Source organism: Rutidosis leptorrhynchoides, chromosome 11 (assembly GCF_046630445.1).
Source record: "Rutidosis leptorrhynchoides isolate AG116_Rl617_1_P2 chromosome 11, CSIRO_AGI_Rlap_v1, whole genome shotgun sequence".
Taxonomy (NCBI): Eukaryota; Viridiplantae; Streptophyta; class Magnoliopsida; order Asterales; family Asteraceae; genus Rutidosis; species Rutidosis leptorrhynchoides.
In genome coordinates this window covers 64,634,178-64,649,832 of record NC_092343.1, presented here as the reverse complement: position 1 = coordinate 64,649,832, position 15,655 = coordinate 64,634,178, and the positions used below count along the sequence as shown (strand labels likewise).

The 15,655-nt window shown below is 32.3% G+C and overlaps 1 protein-coding gene across 1 annotated transcript; it reads left to right on the top strand.

Moving 5' to 3' along the window:
* The first annotated feature begins 10,267 nt into the window (after positions 1 to 10,267).
* On the top strand, positions 10,268 to 11,203 carry LOC139874646 (uncharacterized). Its single transcript, XM_071862049.1, has one exon. The coding sequence runs from the start codon at positions 10,268 to 10,270 to the stop codon at positions 11,201 to 11,203; it is 936 nt and encodes a 311-aa protein (XP_071718150.1).
* The last annotated feature ends 4,452 nt before the right edge of the window (positions 11,204 to 15,655 follow it).

Here is a 15,655-nt window from a genome sequence, read left to right as displayed (position 1 = left end):
CATTAGTCGATCCTAGAATACCAAATTGAATTCGAATTTTGTGATGAACACAATCGTTGACTTTTAGAAAATTAGACTTTGACTCGAAAATTTGAAATCAAAAGAAAGAATTGGGTAATGAAAACTTACAGATAGTTTACTTAGATCAATCCTAACAGAACCTCAATATTACATTTTGGAATTTCACTCGATTTCGAAGTTTTAAAAAAAAATAAGAACAAACAGAGGTAGTGGTCTGTAAAAAAAATAAAAATAAATGATTCTGTCTTGATTCAACTGAAATAAGCTAGTAAATGATATAGTCTAATATTGTGTGATTGTTGACTGCCTTTCTGTCAATTTGTTTGTAGTATGCCCAGGTCAACTATCAGAACAAAGGAAGGACAGAAAAAAATAAATAAATAAAAAGGGGATAGAGACTTCAAACAGATTTTGTTTTATGTTAATGTCTGATTCTATGATTCGTACAAGAGTAGATAGAAAGAAAAGAAAACAATCACTGTAGGTGAGATCACGAGAGGAAACAGATTCAATTATCTGTTTTTATATTATTATTTTTATATCATTGATAAACATTACTAATTAATATATATATACATTAATATTAATAATATTAAACAACAATAATTTTATTTATAAAAATGATGCACTTTTATTAGTACTAATAATATATTTTTCTTTTAAAGATATTAATAATAAAAGTGATAATAATATTATGATAATATTAATTATTATTAATAATAATAATAATAATAATAATAATAATAATAATAATAATAATAATAATAATAATAATAATAATAATAATAATAATAATAATAATAATAATAATACTAATATGAATAAGAATTATGATAAAGTAATAATAATAATGTTATATAAGAATGATAATTATATTATTATTAATGATAAATATTTTGATAGAGATAATAATAATATTTAATAATAATACAAGTATTAATTAAGATACAACAAATCACATGTATCGAATTTCATATTAGAAAAAATAATATTAATAATACTGATGTTGATATTAATATTAATATTAATGTTGATAATACTAATGAATGTAATAATATTAATAACAATTTGTATTATAACTTGTAACATATTATAAATTACGTATCATAATTAAATCTATAATACATATAATATTTATAACTTTTATATGTAATCCAATATATATATCATAATAGTTATCTATAGAATGCATACATTTTTATGTGTAGATTTATTTTAATAATCAATTTATTAATTTATATATTATTTTTCATAATAAATCTTACGGATCTATTGTACTTTATTATTTATATTTAATCTACATACTTTTATTTATTTGAATATATATATATATATATATATATATATATATATATATATATATATTTACAAACAATTGTTCGTGAATCGTCGGGCATGGTCAAAGGTTACATGAATCCATCTAAACAGTTCAAAATTTTTGTGACTCAACACTACAGACTTTGCTTATCGTGTCGGAATTATATGAAGATTAAGTTTAAATTTGGTCGGAAATTCCCGGGTCATCACAGTACCTACCCGTTAAAGAAATTTCGTCCCAAAATTTGAGTGAGGTGGTCATGGCTAACAATAAAATTGTTTTCATGACGAATATGAGTTGATAAATAGAGTTTTATCATCATGGAGTAATATGGATAAAACAACTCAATTATATGAAGAGTACGAATGCAGCTATCGCAAAATAGTGAAATGGGGTAATAGGAATTTGTCTTAACTTTTGACATTGTCTTGGTTGAATTCCGGAATTCAAGGGATTTAAAAGAAAATCTTGGAAATCTATAAGATCTGATTCTTCGGTGAATAAAGAAATTAAGATCTCTCTAATTAAATACGGTGATCTGCTTCGATTACTCTGTCTGATATTTCCATTATAAATTAAACTCTTCTGTTCCATTATTCTCACCATTCCTATACTTTCTTTCTTAGTTCATACACCCAAAGATTTTGAAAATGCTTAATTCATTTCTAATCCTTGATAGTTTCCTAATTATTATTCCTGTTATCCTTCTTTTCAATCTTCTACCAGAAGAATCTGTTTACCTCTACTATTACTTTGAGGCGATTCTATTCTTAATTCTACCGTGTCTTTATATTGCTATTCGTATTAATATCTACAGTTTGTAATCTCCGTGTTGTTATTGGGTTTTATATCTTCCCTTATATTTCGATGTCCCTACTTCTGTTTCCTATAATCATTGTCATCCACAGTTAATGCTCTCTCCTATTTGCTACGATTTATACCCCTATTTCTATTTTGGAGCTTCATGCTTTTGTTTTCTTTTCCTGACTTTAAGTCAAGCGAATAATGGTCCAAAATTCGTAGATATAAATTTCGGAATGAACATGGTTAATGTTCTAAGAAAGAAATGGTAATAGCACAATCTGACTTGTCAAATTACCGGAATTCAAGGGAAAGATAGAACTATCAAGAAAATATGTTCTCGATACGTTTGGGGTTAAAATAGGATGTAAGAGTCGTGTAACATGGCACATGATGACGTTATAGTCTGTGAATCATCATGTTCCATTAGAAACTCAGCATGACTTACTGTAATATAATCACGTTGATCAAGTGTCATTATATTATACTAACTCATGCATCAATTCCCAACATTACTTCAATAACATTCATATTTTAAGCTTGAAAGTTTACAGAAAATAGAAACTAACAGTTTCTATATGATGTAACACTGATAGCACGAAGAATTTAATGATTTCAGATAAGAATAGTTATGAAAATATCTTCAGAAATATGGAGGATATTTATAATGAAAGATACGATGATATCTTGGAATTTCTAATATCGATGGTTGATGATGAAAGGTTTTCTGCAAGATTTTAACATGAGTACGGAGCAAGATATACGTTGAAGGTTTCATTGGATCCAGAATTACCTGGATTCTTTGAATATAGGGTATGGTTCTTGTATTTGTCCTTGGTCTCCTTCGTGGTTAGCTCAATCCATTTTCCAGTTCCAACCTTTCTGAGCTTTTCCAACATACTATTCTTTATCATAAAACTTCCGACGATTAATGTCATTTTACGGTTTTTGCTGCTTCATCAGCATTTCGATGACTAGTTCGCAGTTCGGGGTGTTTTTCAGAAACTTCACATTCAAGCATGTAAGTCCAGATGATAGACGTTATATGTACACATATAACTATTGGCATAGGCATGCTGCGAGATTTCAAAATACTGATTGCTAATTCCCGGTAATTGGTATGGCAATTCTTGTGACAAGATGTGGATGAGTACATGATGAGACTTCAATAGATAAATATAGTGATTTGTCGGAGGGATTTAAACCAAGGAGCAACGAGATTACTGGTATGTCTGCTGGTAATATGGTAGAATATAAAAGGTTCTCTGGTAACAATAAAAGAGCACGCATATATATCAAGGTTATAATAAGGTTGTTTCAAACGTAAAGTCGATGTTGACTTGCTGGAGCTGCGACAAAATTTGCTACTTTGAAAATGAATAGCAAAGTTATTTTCGGTAATAACAACTCCAAAAGAGCTAGCACAAATACGTTTCAAGCGTTTACTCAGGTTTCGAGTGTTTTCAGGTGCATAACTGTATGCATCAATCTTTTCTCCCATAGATGAAGTGCGGTTGATTCATCCTCTTGATTGTGGTGTTTTCAAGAATCATGAAAGGTTTAAACGCAGATTGTAATCAGCAAGATACAATTGATGTTTAAGATGAGATCAAGTGGCAAACTTGAAGAATTGTTTAGTTTCATATGTTATAGTCAATATTTTAATTCATTTTAATTGTCCAATGTCATTAGTCCACAGTCGGTAGTCCATAGTTAGCAATTCAATAATTCATATATAGTTTAATATATAATATTCGAATTAATTAATATGTATCGTGACCCGTATTCGTCTCAGACTCGATCACAACTCAAAGTATATATATTATTATAGAATCAACCTCAACCCTGTATAGAGAACTCGATCATTACTGCATATAGAGTGTCTATGGTTATTCCAAATAATATATATATATATATATATATATATATATATATATATATATATATATATATATATATATATATATATATATATGCGTCGATATGATATGTCAAAACCTTGTATACGTGTCCCGATATTTAAAGTGCGTAAAATAAATACAGAAATTAAATGACAATAAATAAAATTGCGAGAATGTAAATTGCGATAATTAAATTGCGATAAATAAAATGTAATCAGTTAGCTAGGAACAGTTAGCGTGGATTCTTAACACAATTTCTCATAGTTAATTAGTCTGTTTCTAATAAATTTTATTTTGTCATATGTTTTCTTCATTATGCCACTTGTTGGATTCTGATAGGTCAAAATCCGAATATGAAATTGAATAAAAATGGTTATTCTGCGGTGAACGGATACGTATATCGGTGGTTGTAAGTAAGATAGTAAATGACTGTTGAATCAGATTCGAAGAATGTACAGTATAACTTATTAATGTGAAATCTAAATATTCCTCGGGTATTACCTACCCGTTAAAATATTTTCACCATTAACAGTTTGTACGAAAGAATTTTTAATTACAATCTTTATGAAAATATATATACATATATATTTTCTTCAGATGTAATTATGGATTTAATGAGTCAATATGATATTAAACTTATTTAATTTTCGGTTTGAGCTAAGATAAATAATCTCTAAAACTTTTAGAAACCACATATTCTTCGCAAAATATTTCTTCAATGAAGTTATGAATTAATACTTCATCGTTCGTTGTTGTTGGTACTCCTTGGTATCCATGGTGCGTATGACGTTGATGTTCGCGTGACAGATTATGAAGTTGAGGTTTGCGATGCGGTTGTTTTTTTTGGTGGTGGTAATGGTACTGTTGGCGTTGGTGGTGGTACTGGTTATACTGCTGCTGCTGCTGGTGTTTGTAACCTTCGCACCATATTCTCTAAAGCCACTACCCGAGCGCGAAGCTCGTTGACTTCTTTTATTACACCGGGGTGATTTTCGGTTCGGACTAGCGGATAAATATAATCCAGAATTTGGTATAGTATATAATCGTGGCGAGATACTCTGGAAATGAGAGAAAAGATGGTGTTTCGAACAGGTTCACCGGTAAATGCTTCAAGTTCTTCGCCAATAGGGTAATGTGGCGGATGAAAATGATCACCTTCTTCTTGTCTCCAATGATTGAGGAGGCTACGAACCCATCCCCAATTCATCCAGAATAGATGATGATTGATTGATTGATCCATTCCGATCACACTGCTTTCAGAGCTTGAGTGGGATTCCATTTCGGAATCCGAGTGACTTGAACTAATGATGAATTCCATTTCGTACGATTGAATAGAGAATTTTTAGATATGAAATGATTTTCTGGCTAACGGATGGTATTCTAATCACATAGAATATCCATATATATAGAACAAAAGATTTCGTAGATTACGGAGGAATTTACGGGATACGCCAGGTAAGGTTTACAGTAACAGATACGCTAAGATATGAATTTTGTCTATACACTATTCATGCAATCAATGCAGTAAGACGTGTCTAGACTAAGAATGATAAGCAGATAATTTTCGATACAAAATGATAAGCAAAACTTTTTAACATGCAGACCAGGTCGAAGTCCAGACTCACTAATGCATCCTAACGACTACTAGTTAGACACACTAATGCAAGACATGGTTGGCTACGACCACCGCTCTGATACCAACTGTAAAGACCCGTCCTAATCTATCCGGACGAAGTCCACATTGATTATAAACGATTCACAATAGTTGGTTACATCGCGAGGTACTTGACCTCTATATGATACATTTTACAACATTGCATTCGTTTTTAAAAGACAAACTTTCATTTCATTGAAAGTTGATGACATGCATACCAATTCATAATACATTCAACTATAATTGACTTAATAATGATCTTGATGAACTCGACGACTCGAATGCAACGTCTTTTGAAATATGTCATGAATGACTCCAAGTAATGTCTCTAATATGAGCAAATGCACACCGGAAGATTTCTTTCGTACCTGAGAATAACATGCTTTAAAGTGTCAACCAAAAGGTTGGTGAGTTCATTAGTTTATCATAACAATCATTTCCATTATTTTAATAGACCACAAGATTTCATATTTTTCATTTCTCATAAACACACGTCCCATGCATAGAGACAAAAATATCATTCATATGGATTGAACACCTGGTAACCGACGTTAACTTAATGCATAGAATATCCCCAAAACATAACCTCTCGTCTGTATAATAATCTCGAAGTACTAAAGCATTCGTACCCCGAATGGGACTTGTCAAGGTCCATAGATCTATCTTTAGGATTCGCGTCAATCAGGGGCCATTTCCCTAAATTCTTAGGTTACCAGACTTGAAGGGCGATATTCGGTTAATAATCCAACCATATAATATAGTTTTGATTACTTGTGTCTATTCCGTAAAACATTTATAAAAGCAGCGCATGTATTCTCAGTCCCAAAAATATATATTGCAAAAGCATTTAAAAAGGGAGCAAATGAAACTCACTCTACTGTATTTTGTAGTAAAAATACATATGACGATACTGAACAATGCAGGGTTGGCCTTAGATTCACGAACCTATATCATTTGTATATATATATATTAAAATGTATAATCGTAATTGAACAAGTTTATATATTATACCTTAAATTATATATTATATATATTTAATTTGTGTATATATATTCAAAATGTTTACTATTAATATAGCTATATTAATATATATATGATTAGTATATTAATAAAAGTCCTAACTTGTTATTTATATGAATATTTATATAAACATTGTTAATATGATTAAAACGTACTTATAATCTTAATAATATCTTTAAAACTTTTATTTTCATAAGTGTAATGATATATATAATACTGATAATAATGATAGTTTTAATGAAAACAAAATAATAACTTTTAGTAAAAATAATCATAATGATGATAAAAATAACAATATTAATAATGATAATCATGTTAATAATAATATTGATAATATTACTTATACTAGTAGTAAAATGATAAAATTTATACTCTGAATGATAATATTATTATTAGTAATAAATCTTATTAGTAATTATAATCATAATAATAATAATAAATGAAGTCTACAACATAATACTTATATTAGTAATAATAATTTTAATAATTATAATTCTAATAATAATAACAATAATCTCAATCATAACCATAATAATAATAATAATAATAATAATAATAATAATAATGATAATAATAATAATAATAATAATAATAATAATAATAATAATAATAATAATAATAATAATAATAATAATAATAATAATAATAATAATAATAATAATAATAATACTTATTCTATTAAAATAACTAAGTTCATAATACTAATAAAAATAATAATAATCATAACACTAATAATAATAACAATTACAACAACAACAATAATAATAATAATAATAATAATAATAATAATAATAATAATAATAATAATAATAATAATAATAATAATAATAATAATAATAATAATGGAATTAAAAGTAAGGAGTATACCATTTTTTTAAAAGCTGTTATAAAAAGAATGTACCAAACCGGAATCGAACCCGAGACCTCTCGCTCACCCGAAAATCCTCCAAACCGTCCCTCTGCCTCGACTTATCTGGTTTAATTCACCTTTTAATTTATTTAACCCGTATGATAATTATCCCATTTTCTTTATCATCTTCAATCTTAATTCAAACCAAGGATCGAATTCAAGCATAAATAAATCAAGTGATGTTTTTAAAATACTAAACCGTACCAGTATTCATTTGATTGTGTTTGAAATTACTAAAACAAAAAATAATAAAAGAAAAAAAAATGCTGTAACAGCTCGATACCCATCGGTGATGAACTTCAAACGTGATTCAACAAATTAGACTATTTTAGCTCTCAATTATAAAATGAAATATATTGTAAATGACTCCTAGAATCTATCTGAATCATTAGTCGATCCTAGAATACCAAATTGAATTCGAATTTTGTGATGAACACAATCGTTGACTTTTAGAAAATTAGACTTTGACTCGAAAATTTCAAATCAAAAGAAAGAATTGGGTAATAAAAACTTACAGATTGTTTACTTAGATCAATCCTAACAGAACCTCAATATTACATTTTGGAATTTCACTCGATTTCAAAGTTTTTAAAAAAAATAAGAACAAACAGATGTAGCGGTCTGTAAAAAAAATAAAAATAAATGATTCTGTTTTGATTCAACTGAAATAAGCTAGTAAATGATATAGTCTAATATTGGTGTGATTGTCGACTGCCTTTCTGTCAATTTGTTTGTAGTATGCCCAGGTCAACTATCAGAACAAAGGAAGGACAGAAAAAAAATAAATAAATAAAAAGGGGATAGAGACTTCAAACAGATTTTGTTTTATGTTAATGTCTGATTCTCTGATTCGTACAAGAGTAGATAGAAAGAAAAGAAAACAATCGATGTAGGTGAGATCACGAGAGAAAACAGATTCAATTATCTGTTTTTATATATTTTTTTTATATCATTGATAAACATTACTAATTAATATATATATACATTACTATTAATAATATTAAACAACAATAATTTTATTTATAAAAATGATGCACTTTTATTAGTACTAATAATATATTTTTCTTTTAAAGATATTAATAATAAAAGTGATAATAATATTATGATAATATTAATTAATAATAACAATAATAATAATACTAATATGAATAAGAATTATGATAAAGTAATAATAATAATGTTATATAAGAATGATAATTATATTATTATTAATGATAAATATTTTGATAGAGATAATAATAATATTTAATAATAATACAAGTATTAATTAAGATACAACAAATCACATGTATCGAATTTCATATTAGAAACAATAATATTAATAATACTGATGTTGATATTAATATTAATATTAATGTTGATAATACTAATGAATGTAATAATATTAATAACAATTTGTATTATAACTTGTAACATATTATAAATTACGTATCATAATTATATCTATAATACATATAATATTTATATCTTTTATATGTAATCCAATATATATATCATAATAGTTATCTATAGAATGCATACATTTTTATGTGTAGCTTTATTTTAATAATCAATTTATTAATTTATATATTATTTTTCATAATAAATCTTACGGATCTATTGTACTTTATTATTTATATTTAATCTACATACTTTTATTTATTTGAATATATATATATATATATATATATATATATATATATATATATATATATATATATATATATATATATATATATATATATATATATATATATATATATTTATTTATTTACAAACAATTGTTCGTGAATCGTCGGGCATGGTCAAAGGTTACATGAATACATCTAAACAGTTCAAAATTTTTGTGACTCAACATTACAGACTTTGCTTATCGTGTCGGAATTATATGAAGATTAAGTTTAAATTTGGTCGGAAATTCCCGGGTCGTCACAGAGTAGTTATCATAAAACAATAACTAGTAGAACTGAACCGTCCTTTGGTGCAGCACCCCACCAATCCGAATGATCTGATCAGTAAGAGCAACTGCCCCAAATCTTTCATTACGATCTTGTTCATTACATCATTTATCATAGTACAACCACTAGTAGAACCGTCCTTAGGCGTAGCACCCTATATTGGGCAGGTTTAAAGAAGACATACCCCACCAATTCGAATGATCAGGTAAGAGCAACATCTCAGGTCTTTCTTGACGGGCTTGTTCATTATATTGGACGGCGAGCAGTTGTCATGGTGCACCAACAACTAGGACCGTCCTTCGGTGTAGCACCTGAGTCGTGTAAATGAAGTTGAGTTTGATAAGAAGGTGTTCCTTTGATTTTTTTCAAAACGATAATCATTTAGCAACTATTAGATATACACGAAATATTGTGTTACTTATAATACATTCTATATTATTCTATATTATATATTATTGTACGTGTAATATAATCCATAGATAGAAGATCTCCAAAATATATTCCATTCTTGTAGCCTAGATAGTTGACTTTGTGGAGATTATGGTTATAATGTATTCTTATATATATCGGCTATTATGCCTAATGAAAGCATCGATCATTCAACTCTAATATGTTATCAGGCCTAAAACCCTAAACCTCCCACCCTGTGTTCTTTTCTCAAGAATTCATTTTTTTTTCTGCTACCTGTGAACCTACACGTTTTCAATGGCTTATCAAAATAGGCTACATCCTGCTTTTACTGTTTCTAACATTAAAACCCACATTCCAATCACCCTAGAAATCAATAACTCACACTATAATACATGGTCTAAACTATTTCAAATTACCTGTCGAGCCTATGATGTGCTCGATCATTTGTCTCCTCCGTCTGATTCTGCTGTTTCTTCAACAACAACAGATCCTGTTACACTACCCACAGCCGCTCAAACTGCACTCTGGTCAAGGTTAGATGCAATTGTTCTAAACTGGCTTTATGGTACCATCTCGATTGAACTCCTCAATAACATATTTGAGGCAGGTTCTACTGCGACTGCTACATGGTCACGCATCAAGGATATCTTCCAAAATAACAAGAGTTCTCGTGCTCTGTACCTGCAATGCCAGTTTAACAATATTAGACTGGATAATTTTCCAGATGTTACTTCTTATTGTCAGGAAATAAAATCAATTGCTGATCAATTAAGCAATGTTGATGATAAAGTATCCGATCCCAGAATGGTACTCCAATTAATTGCAGGCCTCAATGACACTTATGATTCAATCGGTTCCCAATTGTCGTACATCCGTTCCTTACCCAAGTTTTATCAAGCAAGGTCTATGTTAATACTAGAAGAAACACTAAAACAGAAACAGCACATACCTTCATCAATTCCATCGGATGCAGCGGTGCTTATAACGGGCAAATCTTCTTCGCAAATCCCCAATTCGATGCCTCCAAATCCGAATTTCACTCAACCACAATCATCACGTGGCAATTACAAACAGGGTCGGGGCAATAATCGTGCTTCTTATCATGGCAATTACAACAATCGGGGTCACTCAAGCAATCGAGGAAGAGGTAACCGAAGCTATTATCCATTGTATCCACAGACCTGGACAAACCAACCACCTTGGGCTTATCAACAACCTTCTAATTTGTAACGACCCGACTTCGATATACCAAAAACACGCCTTAAAAAAAACTTTTCTGAATCAACACATCTGGATGGCGTCCAGTTATCTGGACGGCGTCCAGAAGATCTGGACGGTGTCCAAATGAACTGCCAGATTCTGATCTGGATGTCTAACTTACTCGAGCGGAAAACCCGCTTCCCGACCCTTTTAAACGAAACCCTTTTCACAACATGTTAACATAATTAAAACTAAGAAGTTTCCACCATAAAACCAAGTTTTACAACATCGGGCCCACATCGGCCGTTTTACGAGTTTCGTACAAAAATACAAGTTCGACCATAAGAGTTTAAATTCCAAATGACACCTAGAGCATGGTGTTTGGGGTTAAACTACCCACATATTGGCCAAACTTCAAAAGCTAAACATGTCCAAAAGCGTCCCCTATCAAAACAAAGCGGGATCACTAATCCAAACGAACGCCCTTACCCCTGTCCACGCCGAAGCCTATAAAAAGATAAACAACGGGAGGGTAAGCTAAAGGTTAGTGAATACAATAATTATACATATACATATATAATATACTTACTTGCATACACTTACACACACCGTAATATTGCTAGTATATAAAAATTAGCATACAAACTCTGAGTATAAGCTAATAACCTCCAATTACCGTAACTAGCATAATCAATAGCATATTCACCGAAATAATATATTATGCTATACAACAACACATACACAACTATATGGTTAACCATAAGCGCGTCATGGTGCTACCGGCTCTGTGGTTCACACCATACGCAATGCTATGACGCTACCGGCTTAGTGGTTCACGTCACTATGCATTTGAGCCATACCCTTTTATAGTGCTACCTGCTCTGTGGTTCACACTTTGGTGCTACCGCCTCCTTGGTTCACACCTCATTTTATAGTGCTACCGGCTCCATGGTTCACACCTCATTTTATAGTGCTACTGGCTCCATGGTTCACACTTTGATGCTACCTGCTCCGTGGTTCACATCACAACTCGAGTCATACTCTTTTATAGTGCTACCGGCTCCGTGGTTCACACTTTAACGACCCGTGCTATAGTGCTACCGGCTTCGAGTTTCACACTACAACACACGTACCATGATGCTACCGGCTCCGTGGTTCACATCATAGCACACTCGCACATACTATGGCACTACCGGCTCCGTGGTTCGTACCATAGCACACAAATAAATACACTATATACATACATGCATAATTATTCCACTCACCTTAACGCCTTCGGTGAATGTTTTATACTTCTGCAAGCTTCAAGGCAAAGTACTTAATACAATAAGTACTCAATCAACACACAAACTAGTTGGACTTATCACCAACAATTCTCTCATGTGCATTTAATGACTTAAATGCATTAAATGCCCCATTTTCACCAAAACCGTCCATTTACAGTCAAGACCATCACATAACACTAAAAGCTAGTGACTAAGGTCCAACAATACTAACTAATACACCATTAGGGTATTTCATACCCATCTTTCCCAACTAGGTCATTTATTACCCATTTAACCATTTTAAAGTCACACACCCATTTCGGGTCATCCACTAACCCCATTAACAACCATTTGCTTAGTAACTAGGTGTGCTAGTAATTAACTAACCAATTATGACTCATAAGTCCATTTAACATCTCCAAAACCCTAGGTTAGTCATCCTTGGGTCCTCATGACCCAATCTTACCCAAGAACACCCAAAATACCAAATATGGGTTTTGTGTTCATCACTAACCCAAACCCTAACCCTTAAACAAATTAAAATAAGGAAATCAAGATTAGAGCATACCACTACAATCACAACGAAGCTAGTGATTAGATGAACAACTTTAACACACGCGCTTTGGCCCGAAATCAACTTCTTCTTCCTCGATTTGAGCTTTCTCACACAAGAATCACTCTCTCTCTAGAATTGAAGTGGAAGGAGGAGGTAGTTGAAAGTGGAGTGAATGAGGCTCCTAGAACTTATCTTGTGGCCTTAGATTCGTCTAACAAGTGAAAAGACCAAACTACCCCCATTTAATATCTAAAAGAACACAGCTGGCCCGCCAGTTCAACTGGACAGCGTCCATAATTCTAGACGGCGTCCAGCCCTTTACAATTGGACGGCGTCCCATAGATTTGGACGGCGTCCCAAACACCTGAGAAAACAGGATCTTACAACTCTCCCCCACTTGAACCAGATTGCGTCCTCGCAATCCAAGCTGCGTGACAAGCAGGAAGATAAACCAAAACAAACTCTTCGGGCTCTCAAGTAAACTCGGAACCTATACTACGATGCCATTGAACTTTAAAAGTTCTCACCTCTTTATTTCTCAATGTTTTCACCTTTTCATCGAGTATAGCAACAGGCTCCTCAACATACTCTAACTTGTTGTTTAGTTCAATTTGGTCTAATGGCATCCATGAAGAATCATCCGCAAGATACTTACAGAGATGGGAAACATGAAATGTATTATGGATCCCCGCAAGCTCTTCGGGTAATTCCAAACGATACGCAACTTCACCAACGCTAGCTAAAATCTTGAATGGTCTAATAAACCGAGGAGCTAACTTTCCTCGTTTTCGAAACCAAATAACACCTTTCCATGGCGAAACTTTAAGCATCACCATGTCACCTTCTTGGAACTTTATTTGTCGTCTACGCTTATCGGCATAAGATTTTTGTCTATCTTGGGCCTTTTTCAAATGAGTCCGAATCATATCAATCTTTCCATTCGTCTCTAAAACCAAATCGGTACTCCTGATTTCTCTTTGACCCACTTCACCCCAACAAATCGGGGTTCGACACCTACACCCATAAAGCATCTCGTAAGGTGGCATCCCAATACTAGTATGATAACTATTATTGTACGAGAATTCCACCAAAGGTAAGTGCTCATCCCAACTACCACCGAAATCAATAATACACGCCCGTAACATATCCTCCAATGTTTGATTTGTATGTCCGGTTTGACCGTCCGTTTGAGGATGGTACGTCGTGCTCAATTTCAATTGTGTACCCATATCTTCATGAAACTTTTCCCAAAATCGAGATGTGAAACGAGTATCTCGATCCGAAATAATAGATATAGGAACTCCGTGTCCCGATATCACCTCCTTGATAAATAATTTAGCCAAAGTCTCCGACGATATCGCTTCCCGAATGGGAAGAAACAAGGCACCTTTCGTCAATCGATCAACTATTACCCAAATCGAATCAAATTAAGTTCTCGCCGTCTTTGGTAACTTTGTGATGAAATCCATGGTAATGTGCTCCCATTTCCATTTCAGAATTTCTAACGGTTGTAACATACCATACGGCTTTTGGTACTCGGCCTTAACTTGCAAACACGTGACACATTGTTCAACATACTTTACGACATCACGTTTCATGCCCGGCCACCAATACTCTTTCTTCAAATCAAGATACATTTTCATCGCACCCGAATGAATGGAATACTTTGACTTATGTGCTTCATCAAGTAGCACTTGTCGGTAACCTCCCATTCTAGGCACCCACACTCGTTCTTGAAAAGACAACAAACCATGCGGACCTAAAGTAATAGACTCCGTTTGCCCCACGATTCGTTCCTCATGCTTATTGTTAACAAAAACTTCAATTTGAATCTCACCAAGCTTTACAAGAAAATCGTTAGTAATAATCATGCGTAACGACCCTACTCGTATTGCCGGATGTTGACTCTTCCGACTTAACGCATCCGGAACCACATTCGCCTTACCCGGATGGTAAAGTATTTCACAATCATAGTCTTTCACCACATCCATCCATCTACGTTGACGATAATTCAAATCTCGTTGATCAAAAAGATATTTTAAGCTCTTTTGATCCGAATAAATCGTACACTTGACACCATACAAGTAATGGTGCCAAATTTTCAACGCATGAACAACCGCCGCCAACTCAAGATCATGAGTCAAATATCTCGTTTCGTGTTCTTTTAATTGTCGAGAGGCGTAAGCGATGACTTTACCTCTTTGCATTAGAACACACCCGAGCCCATTTAAAGACGCATCACAATTAACCGTCATGTCTTCTACCCCTTTCGGCAACACTAACACCGGAGCTTGACATAACTTCTCTTTTAATAATTGAAAAGCAATTTCTTGCTCTTTCTCCCAATTAAATCTCACGTTCTTTCTCGTCAACTTCGTCAAAGGAGAAGCGATTTTAGAAAAGTCTTGGATAAACCGACGATAATAACCGGCCAATCCGAGGAAACTTCAGATTTTTGTAGGCGTAGTCGGTCGTCCCCAACTCTTTACCGTCTCAATCTTTCCCGGATCTACTTGAATACCATCTTTGTTCACAATATGACCAAGGAATTGAACTTCCCTTAGCCAAAATTCACATTTGGAGAATTTTGCATACAACTTCTCCTTCCGCAACGTCTTCAACACACCACGCAAATGATGTTCATGTTCCTTCATACTCTTC

Coding starts and splice junctions, on each gene's coding strand:
- LOC139874646 (XM_071862049.1), top strand. CDS start 10,268: ATGGCTTATCAAAATAGGCTACATCCTGCTTTTACTGTTTCTAACATT.